Source organism: Macrotis lagotis, chromosome 1 (genome assembly GCF_037893015.1).
Source record: "Macrotis lagotis isolate mMagLag1 chromosome 1, bilby.v1.9.chrom.fasta, whole genome shotgun sequence".
In the NCBI taxonomy this organism is placed as follows: Eukaryota; Metazoa; Chordata; class Mammalia; order Peramelemorphia; family Peramelidae; genus Macrotis; species Macrotis lagotis.
Genome location: NC_133658.1, coordinates 328,554,447 through 328,568,774, shown reverse-complemented (window position 1 = coordinate 328,568,774; position 14,328 = coordinate 328,554,447). Strand labels below are relative to the sequence as shown.

The 14,328-nt window shown below is 34.8% G+C and overlaps 1 protein-coding gene across 8 annotated transcripts in view; it reads right to left on the bottom strand.

Moving 5' to 3' along the window:
- DENND1A (DENN domain containing 1A) overlaps window positions 1–14,328 on the bottom strand; it is a 709,454-nt gene that overhangs the window by 202,659 nt on the left and 492,467 nt on the right. For all 8 annotated transcript variants that reach the window (XM_074211609.1, XM_074211608.1, XM_074211610.1 and 5 more), the window contains exon 13: window positions 65–190. In XM_074211609.1, coding sequence (XP_074067710.1) covers window positions 65–190 — 126 coding nt within the window. The remainder of the gene's footprint in view (window positions 1–64; window positions 191–14,328) is intronic.

The window sequence follows — 14,328 nt, the reverse complement described above, 5'->3', positions numbered from 1 at the left end:
CACAAGTAAGTCTTTTAACTTTGATTGAATGTAATGATATAGACTATGTTAAGAGGCTACTTACAGGTTCAATCTTCAATGCATTTCTGTAACTTCCAAAAAAAGCAGCCTGTGCTTTCAGAAAGGCTCTGGCAACACCATCCCCAGTTGTGGTAGAGACCTTCTTTAGCCTGTTCTTCAATGAAGAAACCTGTCAGTAAGAGAAAGAAGGCATAAGTCAAGCTGGTCAAAGCCTTGATCAAAGACACTGGGTGACTGACAGTTTCTTAGAGATATTCTGAAAGTTCAAAGGTATCACCAAGAATTAGGTAGATTCTACCCACTTCACAGCATTACACAATGCCAGAACTCAAAGGGACCTTAGCACATAGGATGCTGGAGCTCAAAGAAACTAAAGTCAGCCAACAAGTCTTTATGAAGACCTTAATATGTGCCAGACAGTGTACTTAATGTTGGCGATACAAAGAAAGGCAAAAAATAGATCCTGTCTACCCTTAAGGAGCTTATATACTTAGTGGGTCATTTGATTTGATCCTTTCAATAAACAGTTGAAGAAACAGGCCCAGAGAGCTTAAACTACATATATTGGTATATTAAGTAGTAGACCTTGAGATACTTCTACAATGACCATTCTTTAGAAGAGTCATGATGAAATGAGGTTTCAGTCCTTATCTATTGGTTTCTTCTATACTGTATTCAAATATGCTTGAGTTTCTCCAATCCTAAAAAAAACCCAAACTCAATCTCCCTTCCCCAAAGCCCCTAGACTTTACCATTCCCAGAAACTCTGTCCTATATTTCTCTTCCCTTTCTAAGCTAAACTCCTAAAAAAAGCCCCATGCCTCCATAACTTCTTTTATTCAGTCCTCAATCCCTTTTCACATGGTTTCCAATATCCTCACCCAATTGAAATTATTCTTTCCTCAGTTATCAATGTTCTCTTAATTGCCAAATATGATGGCTTTTTCCATCAGGTCTTATCATTTTTGATCTGTCCATTGTATTTGACACTGTTGAACCACATGGCTGAGAAGAGTATGCTTCCTGCATACTTTCTCTTTCTTTCTAGGTTTTTGTGACATTACTTTCTTCTGGTTCTTCTCTTACTTGTCCAAACACATTTCAGTTTCCCTTGATAACCCATTATTCATATTATATTTGCTCACTGTGGGTATTCTAAACCTTTTGTTCTAGATCTCTTTTCTTTTTTTTGGTAAGTTCATTATCTTGAATTAAACCACCTTATATTTATTCTTTTTATATTTAACTTAGACATGTTTTAATATATACTTATTTTCTCCAATATAGAAATATCAGCTCTTTTAAATTTATGATGGTTTAATTTTTATCTTTGTAGTATATACAATTAGGGAAATTCCTGGCTCCTAGTAGACATCTAATAAATTTTTGTTGATTAATTAACAGACATTAATATTTGGCACAAATTTACCTGTTTCATCTACAGTGATAATAAAAGATCCTATTTCTTTTTTTTTTTGTTGTTTTTGGCAAGGCAATAGGGTTAAGTGACTTGCCCAGGGTCACACAGCCAGGCAATTATTGTCTGAGGCCGGATTTGAACTCAGGTACTTCTGACTTCACTGTGCCACCTAGCCACCCGGAAAGCTCCTATTTCTATAAAGCTCTATGATTTTCAGATACGGTCTTCACATACCTTAGAAAGTTCTACCTTAAAGATCATTTAGTCCCATCATCTTTGAGGCTTAAGATCTTTGAGTCTAAATCTAGTATTTTATCGTTAAATGTAGGATGCCATGTACTGCTGCTACAGGGACAAAGACTGAGTCTCAGTCAGGACACAACTGGTAAATGAATTATCTTGTAGAACTTGACAATATCATCAATTGAGGCAAAGAATTGATAAGTGACAAAAAGACAGGAAGGTACCTAGGAGTAAGATGTAGAGCCTGGCTTGAATGGAAGGAGCTTTTTTACTATTATTCTTGATACTTCTAGAGAATATGGCAACCATACCACATGTTAAATTGGTAAAACCTTAGAACTCAAGTTGGGCTTCAAATAGATAAACATCCAGAGTGGATAAGAAAAAAATATCATTATGATAATCACCGATTCAGAGCTGTAACAGACCTTAGAAGGCTAACTAGTTGGACTTCCTGATTTTGCTCTTTACTATTTATTTCCATTTTGAACTTAAACCCCTAATTTCCCACTAGAAAGAAAAATTATCAAGAACTCTATCTATTTTTAAGTTTTTGCAAGGCAATGGGGTTAAGTGTCTTGCCCAAGGCCACACAGCTAGGTAATTATTAAGTGTCTGAGGCTGGATTTGAACTCAGGCCCTCCTGACTCCAGGGCTGGTGCTCTATACACCATGCCACCTAGCCGCCCCCTATCAAGAACTCTAATGAGAAATCACAATAGGAAAATTTTTCAGTTCTAGAACCAAAGAAAGAATCAGTCAAAAGCACAAGGACAGTAGGAAATAGGAAATATGGCTACCAGTAAAGCCAATACCAGTCTCCCTGAATGATCAAAGGCAGTTGGGGACAGGTAGCCTAATTACCTTTCCTATATTTTTATTTTTTAGGGTACCTGAAAAATAAATAATTTATTCAAGTCTGATTTATTTAATAGGAATACTTTGAATATCTTCTAATTTTTTTAAAAGTTTAAAATTTTTAATAGTTTGAAATTTAAATTTTAAAATTTAAAAAAATTAAAGTTAATCTTTTTTCATTTATACTTAGTTGGCAGAAACATCACCTTGTATTACATCTTTTTTGCTATTCAGAAAACATTATTTCATTTCCTTCTGCAGTTTTTGGTGGATATAGAATAGTTTCTGTTACTTGAATTTTTTTCCTTTATATTTGAAAATCTTTCATTCAATTGCAGAACTTGTTTTTTGTCATTGAAATTATTAAATTTAATCACTTCAAGTTTGTTTTGGTATTTGAAGTAAAGGTTTTCCCCCCCACACCCTTCTGGAGGCAATCTGTGAATTCTTACAATTAGAATTTTCTTTTTTTGTGCTCAGAAGTTCTAGGGAGTTTTCTTATATTATTTTTCATATTATGGTGTTCAAGTGCATACCTCCTTAGCCTCCCCTACATCTTCACCCCCACCTCCCCAATCTGGGGACTGTTGTGCTCTTTTGGGAGATTATTAATCCTTAATTTGACTATTCAGCTTGTCTTTGCAATTAGCATGTTCTACTTTTGTGTAAATCCTTTGTTCTTTTAACATTATTTCTTTTTTGCTCCCCGAGATTGCCTTTCATTTCTGTATATTTGTATTCCTGATAAGTTGTTTTCTTATGTTTCTTTGGGGAGATTTGGAATGAACTTTTATAGTATGATAATACTATATACTTCACAAATTCTGATACAGTTGAATTCTGTTGCCAGTCCTTGGATAGATTGTGCAGCCCTGCTAAAGTATTGTGTTGGGGAAGAAGGGAATTGCTGAGTGATGAAGTTAGGGTTTAAGGATTAGCATTCCGGGCTGTTCATTTGTTTGTTTTTTTTACCTTATTAGGATTCTTGGTGTCTTAGACTATGTCTTAGCTGAAACTACTTAATCACTTGTATATAATTACTATTTTGGAGAAGTATGAGAGGTTGTGAGGAATGAGAAAATGTGTAACACTTCATCTTGTTGATCAAGTCACTAGTACATGGGATTAAAGTACAGTGGAATTGCTTGAAATGAACTGAAATATAAATAAATCTTCATTATGTAGTATGACTATATCTATAAATAGAGTTCAGTACAAGAAAGGATTTCATATAGTTTTTTGTCAGTCATTCTCTTTGCCCCACAACAATGATCATGAAGAACAATCATTAAACAACAAAACAAAAAAAGTTATCTCTAAGCTTAGATTAGATGTCATGAAATGAAATAAAGTAGCTAATAAAATCAGAAGGAAAAGTTGAAGTACCTGAGGTTATTTAAAGTAAACCCCTGAAATTAAATATAATAATGAAATAGATGCCAACAATATTGCTAATAATTTTAAAAAGGAGACAGGCCTACTTAGAATGGAATTCTGAAAAACCCTTTTGGGGTTTGATAGCATGACTCTAACTAACTATCTGACCAACAATACAAAAAAAGTAGATTTAAAAGCTGGTTATCTGCTATAGCCATGATGAATGTATACATTTTCTCACAGTATTTGACACAAAGTATAAAAGTATACATGGTATTCAGCTTGTTGCTATGTAACATGGCATGGATCCAGATTTCCCTCCTCTTTCCCCTAGGACCAAGCCATCTTAGAATTCATTCTAGTAGTCAAGTCATGAGAAGATCTTTCATCAATTGGGACACCCTGCTCCTCTCCGTCCAGGGCAACTAGAATCCATTTGGGCTACTGGACTGTTCACAGTCTGGTTGAAATGGGAATCATCATCCTTCCAATAAGATGAGGATCAGCATGTTTTTCTACCTGTCCTGCAATCACATATTTAAGTCCTCCTACCTTGCCCTAATACTTTCCATACTCCCCCTAACATTGTCATATAGTGTCCTGAAGTAAATCCAGTGATCCCCGAGGCCTTGATAGTCATCTCACAAAGGCACCCTGGGGACTTAAAGCTTTTATGTCCAAACTATAGTTGAATTTTCTTTTGTGTGTTGTCTCCATCAATTAGAGTAGGAGCACCTTGAAATGGGGGAATGTCTTGTTTTTTCTATCCATGTCCTAAAAATCTAGAACTATGGGAGATACACAGTAATAATTTAAGGCTTTTTAATTCATTAATTCATCATGTTGAGAACCAAAGAAATAGAAGAATGTGGATACATACCAAACATGACCTACAAGAAATGACTTTGAAGAGCTATTGAAGCTCTATATAAAGGCTGGAGAAGATTACTTAAATATCTGTTTGGTTCTCACAATAGAAAACTTGCACATCCGTCTGCCTAAATGTAAACTAAAAAAGAAACATATGATATGGAATCCAGAAAACAAAATCATATCAGAAATGATTCAGCAATTAAAAACGAAGCAAAAAAATTAGAGATATAAGGAGTCAAAACAATGCCATTATCAAACAAAAACAACTACAGAGGTTTAAGAACTAAGGGGGAAAAAAGAGACCAGGAGAAATTGATAAGGAAGATGTGGAGTTCTAATCCTTTTTTGTGGTGCAAGAAGTGAATTGGATCAAATGTGAAACATTATAATGAAATAGAGAATGATTCACAATGGGGCATGAATTATTAGAAACAATGTATTTATTATAAAACATTATATATTTATAACAAAGATGGATTCCTTTAAAAAAGGTCAATTATATATATGTACACACACACACACACACACACACACACACACGCACACACAAAGGCATGCTTTATGAGAAAATTAGTGGTTAGAAACCTGGAGTTGGGACTTAGGGAGATGTGGGTTCAAATCTTGCCCTAGTCACTAGTCCTTGTATGTACACTACTGTGTGACCCTGGCCAAGTCTTTTCAGTCTCAGGTTTTAATCTATAAAATGGAACTAATAAGAGTATCTACTTTACAGGGTTATTGTGAAAATCAAATCAACTAAAATGTTAAATACTTTGCAAAACTTAAAAACTTCATGTAAAATTTTATTTTTTACTTTTTATATAATGCTTTCTTAACCTGCATTGCTTAAATATACACACACATAAACACACAATAATTCATTAATGCAAATTAAAACTACATATTGGCCAAGGAGACAAAAATTATATTTCAAAAAGGTCCAAAGGAATATATTATAGATTTGGTAATTACTGAATGTGTCACTCAAAAAATCCATAACATTTTTGCTATCTATTGATTAGTAGAAAACCTTTCATTCAGTTCCACACTCACTCTTTAGTCAGGTACTGCATATAAAGAAAATAGATTTAAGCCTAGAGAGAATTCAAGCCTAGGTTATCTGATGTCCATAAGGAAAACTGTTGACTATTTAAATATAAATGCAGTCTTTTTCTGGGACATAGTTTATGCCTGCTCTGGTTCTGCTTTAGCCTAAAATCCATTTTTATCATTCCTGAATAGAACTGAGCAAAGTCTTCTAATCAAAGAGGAAATAGAGTTTCAATCACTTGATACAAATGGATAACATCAAGGTATATGGCTCCACTCATGAAAACCACACTAAATAGTGACTTCATCTGTTGTAAACTTTCCCCAAAGGCATAATATCATTTGGATTCAAATAATTATAAAACTCTTCATGTCAAATGAGAACAAATGTAAGAGCTAAGGGATTAAATATAGATTGAAATCAAATGAATGGATCCAGATAATACTTACAAATACCTGGATTATTCCAAGAAAAAAAGAACTGAGATTAGGGCCATCAAGGAGAAAGTTGTGGCTACATATATTAAGAGTTCGACTAACATCTTGAAGTCACAGTTTAGTAGGAAGGACACATTTTGAGCAATCAACACCTACGTAATACCACTCAACTTATACTTTGGGAATGATAAATTGGATGACAGTAGATCTAAAAAGTATCCAAACAAAAACATGTGCAATGTTAATGAAACAGAGGGCTCAATACCCCAAGGTTGTTATAGGAAAAAAAAAGAGCACATGACAAACATGCTAAGTTACTGCATAAATATATTTGGAATACAGACCCCCACTCCACAAAAGAATAGTTAAAAATTAACAACAGATATATACCATTAGATTTTCTGAATGAAACCACAAAGGGTTTATTTCTGGATAGAGCCTATGAATGAAACCCAAAGTGTTTCCTGGGTGACATCCACATGAACTGTCCTAACATTAAGCTGACGAAGTGTAGAACAAACGAGTGTCTTGTAGTCATAGAAAAAGAAGTTTTTCTAAATACAAATTCTAATCAGGTCATTTTCACTAGAACTTACAGAAAGGTTATCCTTAAGGAGCCTAGAGTTATTGATCATACAGATTATATAAAGAAGTGACAGAAATCATGCAATATATCATTGTAGGATGCAAAAAAATTTAGCTTCTCATATTCTTAGAAAGACATGATCAGGTGGCTGCCATTCTATACCAGAAATTTATTATTCCTCATAAAGTGACAGGATGACAAATCTCTGTACCAGAAAGAGAGATGGAGGTGGGAAAGGAATAGACATTTATGAAAGCTTCTACCAGGTGACAGCTATGCTAAGCACTTTGCAAATCTTATCCCATTTGATTTTCACAACAACCTTGTGAGGTGGTTACTTTTGTTAATTCCATTTTACAGTTGAGGAAATTGAGGCAGACAGAAGTTAAGTGATTTGCCCAGGGCCACACAACTGAAGGCCTATTTCAACTTAGGTTTTTCTGACTCCAGGTCTGGTGCTATGTCCACTGAATTACTTAGCTGAACATGTGATTTTATTGGTATAAGAAACTCCCTGGTGAGAAAATTGCCTCTTGTGAAAAAAAAGATAAGAATAAAAGTGATAACATAATTATAACAACATATTAGTTAAAATTATAAAAATATACACATTTAAGAGAAGACATTCAAAGCAATTCAGGTCAAGGCATATATCACTTCTGTCATTCTGTTTGCTAATGGAGTTTTGAAGATGTTCTTAGTGAGTCTATAGCTCAAGTAAAGTCAATAAAAGTACTATGTACCAGGCAAGAAGCTCATGAACCAATGTAAACAGCTATATACAAATAATATATAGTCAGGATAAATTAAGTATAAAGGATAATCAATACAAGGAAAGCACTAGTATTAGGGGTGATTGGTAAAGGTTTTCTGTGGAAAGTGAGATTTGAAGTCAGCAGGCAGAGATGAAGAGAGAGAGCATTCCAGGCATGGGGGACAATCAGTGAAAATATATGACATCAAGATATGGAGTATCTTGTGTGAGGAAGAGTTAGGAGCCCAGACTATGTGGGCAGAATAAGGTTATAGAAGGCTGGAAATGTAGGAGGGGGGAAAAACATTCAAAAAAGGCTTTGAAAGCCCCCCTGCCAAAAAAAAGATTTTTATAATAGATCCTGGAGGTGAATAGGGAACCACTGGAATTTAATGAATACAGGGTTACATGAACAGACCTGTGTTACAAGAAGTTCAAGTTTGACAGTACAGAAGAAGACAAACTGCATATGGTGGGGCTAGGAGGTCAACCATTAAGTTATCGAAGTTACCTAATTGTCAGGAGATGAGAGCTTGCTTAAGAATGGTAGCAATGTTAGAGGAATGAAAGATTTTATGAAGGCAGAATTGACAGAACTTTACAACAGATTTGATTTGGGATTGGATATGGTTAAGAGTGAGAAGTAGAGGAAGATAACCTACTTTGTGAACCTGGGTAGATGTGAGCCAGAAGAAAGGTGGTAACAGGAAAGCTAAGAAGGGGGGCAGTTTGGGAGGGGGTGGAATATAATAAGAAAGATAATAAGTCACTTTTGAACATGAGCTTAATATGTCTACCAGACATCCAAGTTGGAGGTACTGCAACAGGCAGGTGAAATCATACCTTTTAGCTGCAAAAAGCTGTCATATTTATCCAATTCTGCAACAATATAAAGAATATTTTAAAATTTTAGTTAAGGCAATAGAGCTAAGTGACTTGCCCGAGGTCATACAGCTTGGCAATTATTAAGTGTCTGATTTGAACTGGATTTGAACTCAGGTCCTCCTGACCAGTGTGCCACCTAGCTGCCCCCTAAAAACATTAGATATTGAAGAATAGGGAAATGATTGTTTTTAGACTACTTCTATATAAACACTCAAAAAAAAAAGATGAGATATATGATTATAACAGGAGTAATAGAATTGATAGATATTTTCAGAGCACATGATAAAAAAGTTAAAAACCTACAGAAATACTTTAGTAACAAGCAAAACATCACTTCAGTGAGCAAAAAAGTAAAGGATGATAATGTTTATGTCACTGGATTTGTCAATGTAACTGAAAGTAATTTCTCTCTGGCTAGCACATATGAAACAGTTATGATCCCAGAGTGAATCAAAGTGTACTCCATGCTGTGACATTTATATTAATTTAATTAACAAGTCAACAAAGAGGGAGGAACAAAAACTTGAATCATGCATATTTATTTACAGAACTCAATGCATTTATGAAAAGTAATCCAGGACCAGGTTACAGTCAATGGAAATTACAGGCAGATTATCCTCAGGGAGCCTAGATTAAATTGCAGATTAGGCAAGCAATTGAACAAAACATTATTACATTCTGCAAAAACTTAGAAGACCTAGATTTACATTCAGTTTCCTCATCTATGAAGTGAAGGCATTGAACTCAGTGACTTCTGTGACCCTTTTCAGCTGAATATGTGACTTAACAAGATATAAACTATATATTATCAGAAGTTCCCTGTCATTCATAAATGAATAAACAACAAACAGCCATAATATGAATATAGCTCTCAAAACGTTCTTGATAATTCAAGAAATAAAGTGTATCAGAACTGGAACATTATCACAAACAAGTCTTTTTCCCTGTTACAATTACTTGAGCATAGTGTAGATCCACAAAAATTTAAAAACAGCATTTTAAATAGATGTAATTAAAGTGAATACTCATAGTCAATAAACTATGGTGAATAAAAAAGCTTTCAAAATATAGACCCCTAACAAAGCTCAAGAATTATGCAGGGATAAGAAGCATATATTATTCTCATTGTCCTGCCTGCTACTGCAGCTCTCTGAGAGATATCCTCAGCAAGATAGGTTTCTAGTTGGTGAAGCAGACAAGAGCATTGGATCTGAAGTCAGGAAGACCTGAATTCAAATCTAGCCTTAGATACTTAATAACTGTATGATTCTGGTTAAGTCCCATAACCCTGCTTGCCTGTTTCCTCAGCTGTAGAATGGAGATAACAGCACCTACCTTTCAGGGTTCCTGTGGGGATCAAATGAGATAGTTTTTGTAGAGTGCTTGGCACAGTGTCAGGCACACAGTAGGCCATATATGCATACCCCTTCCTTTTTCTCCTTTGCCTATTTAACTGCAATGTGAATTATTTTATCTACTTGTGCAGGTTTGCCAAACATTAACTATAAAAGATTACTTAACAACAGAAAAGGAACATCTCAGATCTATTTCAAAAAAGGTTAAACAACAGATGTGATTAAAATTTATATAGAGCCTTAAGGTGGGCAAAGAATTTTATAAATTTAATTTGTTCCTTACTATGATCCTATAAATAATGCAGGCATCCTCATTCTCAAGTTAAAGGTGAAGATCCTGGGGGTAAATAAAATGACTTGTCCACAGTCACAAAGTGCTGGAAGAGAGATTTGAAACCAAGTCAAAACTCTTTCCATTTCACTATATTGCCCTATCCAATTTCTGTTTCAAATAGAAATATCCTCTACAAACACCCCTCACTCAAAGGATGCATTTAGCCTTTGAATGACTACCTGGTGATGGGAATAGTTTTAAATGTTAGGAAGTTTATTGAAGATAAAATATGCCTTCTTGTCATTTTTATTGTCTACTCCATGTCATCTTTGGTTCTAAGAAGGACAACTTTTTTGTTATCTTTTCTTTCTGACAGTCCTTTAAATACTTGATGATAATTAAATCCTCTTAAGTCTTTTTTAAGGCAAAATATCTTTGCTTCAACAAACTTTCCTATGGTATAATCTTCAGTACCTCTCTCTCCCAACCCTACTTAGCCTCTTCTAGATATAATCTAGTTTGCCAATGTGTTCTCTTAAAATATAGAAGCCCAAAATAGGTTAGATACTCCAGATCTTGTCTGATCAGGGCAGATGATATAGATTGCATAGTCTGGATTACCTCTTCCCTTTAGGACACAATTCTATTAATGCATCCTATGTATATTGTTGATTCATTTTGAGCTTGCAGTCAACTAAGACCCCAAGTTTTTCCCCTATTGGAACTATTGTCTTACCCCCTTAGATGTTTTTTGAAAAGCCAACTGAGAATTTGTAATTTAAAAGAAAGCTTATCCTCTAGCTATTTAAGAAGATTGTCCCTCAGAAAGCAGATTTAGGCTGCTGGAGAAATAGTACACATTATATTCGCGCTTATTAGATTCGGCCCATTTTTCTAACTTGTCAAAATCACGCCAGTTATTTTTTCCAGTTTCATCTGGTAACTCTCAGGAGACTTAGTCTCTCAGGTCCATCTAGGCCAGAAATTGTGTGTATTATGCTTTAACTTATGTCCCTATCTCATGCCTCCTTCCATCTCCCACCATGTCCCAACACACAAAAATAAGGTTTCTTGTCTTTTCCTTTTAGTCATTACAACTTTGAAATTTTTGAAGTGAGATGACATCTACATATTATTGTTAGTGACAGCATTTTCTTCAAAAGAGTGAGGAATAAAAATTTTAAAATAAACTATTCCCATATTAATGTTTAACTTGCTTTGCTGAGCTCCCAAGGGCCCTAGTCCAATCATTAACAAACAGGCCTGTCGGCAGCAATTTTGGGGGTTTGGAAATACTAGCTCATGAGTTGCTTCCTCTTTTAAACAGATGTTATAAAAGGGAGGATTAGGAAAAGTCTAGTTAAACATGTGAATGGCAGTAAGTTTATAGATAGTAGAGATTGGGTGTTATAGTAGATTATAAGTCAGGAAACCTGAGTCCAAGTCCTGGTTCTACCACTTACACTATGTAACCTTTGGGAAGTCATGCCCTATTCCTAGATCTTAGCTTTTTCTTTAATATCTTGTGGTGGGAATGGCATTGACTTTGGAGTCTGGAATCCTAGAGAGAACACGGTGCAATAAAATGAACATTCAATTTGATATTAGAATAATTAGGTCCAAATCCAGGCTCTGACAGTTTGTATGACCTTGGGTAAATCACTTAAATTCTTTGGGCCTCAATTTCCTCTTTGAGATTAGGTTTAAGATCTCTCCTAGGTTTAAATTTATAATTCCATGGATTTTTTATCTTTCTTCTCCCCTTTGTCACTAAAATTTAATATTCTTTTTAATAAAATGGGAATATCCATCACCTAGCTTACCATATTTTTATGAGGATCAAATGAGAAAACAGGTGTTAAATATATCTAAAAGATATATCTAGTAACTGGGAACTTTGTTGGGATTGACTTTTGAGGATGTAGGGTTCAGAAGGATAGTAGTCATTTATCTGACAATCATTTATTAAGTGTTAGGTGCTAGAGGAAATCTAAGAAGACTCAGGGCATCTGGGATCACAGTCCTTTGTACTTCTTTTACTTACATTTTAGTTTGTATTATATTACTTGCCCATTTCCCTTAATCATAATCCCTGTAGGCAATGATCTGATCCTGAATTGCTATTATAAACCCTGTTATTTCTCAGAAAAAAAATTCTGCACAACAGTCACTTGTTCTATACTTCATTGTCAACTGTAATCTACTTGGGCTCATTCCCAGTCCAAGTCAGCTAACTAAATACTATATTAAGATCATAGAATTTAGAGCTGGAACTCATCTACCCTGTTTCCTTTATTTTAAAGATGCTTAAATTCATCTTTAAGACATAGAGAAATTAGGGAAAGGATTTGAGCATAACATGAATTCTGTATTTGCTTATATGATATTTCATCTAAAAGAAACATTAGAATATGCAAAACTACCAATTCACAATAACTAATAGGCTGTAACTCTTCCAATGTTCACTTCCCTAATTAAATTTCAGGTCTTTTTCAAGGTAAAGTGCTATATTTATTGCATATGTTCTGGTGCAGTAGGAACTATGGACTGGACTTTGCCCACTCAAATATTGTGGGAGTGGGGTATAGGTCAAATAGCAGTCTGAGGCTATAGACATCATCATTATTTATTGTTCTATTTATGTATTTTTTCATCATTTAATATTTATAAAACAGTGCTACCATTTTAATTAGGTTCCTATCTTTTTTAAATGTACCTGATGAAATTTTTGAGTGTTGTGTTCCTCATTTCATTTTTTCTCCATAAACTCTGTGATTTTTATTTTGTGGATAATCAATCACATTATAGCATGGTGATGTTTAGAAACATAATAGTAGAACTGTGTGTATAGAATAAAAATAAACAGAATAAATACATGATAGTTGGAAAGAACTCCAGAAAGGTTTCATATAGCATATAGTTCTTGAGCTACACCTTGAAAAAAAAACAGGGATTCAATGTGGCAGAGGTGAGAAGAGAGTAACTTCTAGGTAAATGACACAGGTGTGTCATGGCATGGAGATGGGGGGGTGGAGTGTCATGAATGAGAAACAGTGAGTAGACTGGTCAGGCTACACTGCAGAGCATGGGAGGAAGAGTACTATCTAAAGAGGCTGGAAAGATAGTTTGGGGGAGAAGTTATAAAGGGCTTTATATTTCAACCTAGAGGCAACTAGGAACTACTGGGAGTTTATTGAGTAGGGGAGCACTCAGTCAGATCTATGATTAAGGAAAGTCACTTTGGCAACAGCATGGAGTATGTCCTAGAATGGGGAAATCCTTAAAGAAGGTAGATCATTGGGAGAAGGAATAGGATGCTACTGCAAAAATTTGAGGGAAAGGTGATGTGAGCCTGAACTAAGGTGATAATTGTATAAGTAAAGGGGAATCAGATGCAAGAAATGTTGTGGCAATAGAAGTAGCAACATTTTGTTAACAGAAAGGATATATGAATGAAGGAAAGAGAGGACCTGAGGACAACATAGAGGTTATAAACTTGAAGAACTAGAAAGTTAGTGATGTCTTCCACAGAAATAGGAAAGTCTGGACTATGGGTAAGTCTGGAGGGGAAGATACTGCAACTTATTTTGGACATGCTGAGCTTTAGACCTCTAAAAGGCAATTGGTAATGCAATACTAAAGCTCAGGGAAGAGACTGGAGCTGAATGTATATATATTTATGAGCAATCAGCATGAAAATAAAGTGATAAGAAAATAAAGAGGAAAGTGAGTAGCATCCATAGTCTTGGGTGATGAACCAGAGGAAGAACACATATGAAAATCAAGAGAGTAGAATCATGGGAGCCCAGAAAGAGGAGAGCATCCAGGAAGAAGGTGTGATCAACTAAATCAAATGAAGTAAATGGATGGATAAGAGAAGTGAAAAAAGACCATAGATTAGGTAATTAAGATGCCATTGTGTAATAGTGACAGTCAAATCATCAAGCTGGAAACTAAATGCAAAGGAGAGAAAAGGAAGTGTAACAGAGAAGAGACAATGAGTGTAGACGTCTTTTAAAAGGAGTTTAAGTAAGAAACTGACAAGTAGAAACCTGAAAAGGATGGGAAGATTAAGAGAAGTTTTTTTGGTTTTAAAGAGAAGTTTTTTGTTTTAAAGGATGGAGAAGAGTTGGGTATGTTTGAAAAGGAAGTAGTAAATAAGAAGTTGAAGATTAAAGAGAAAGAAATCATGAA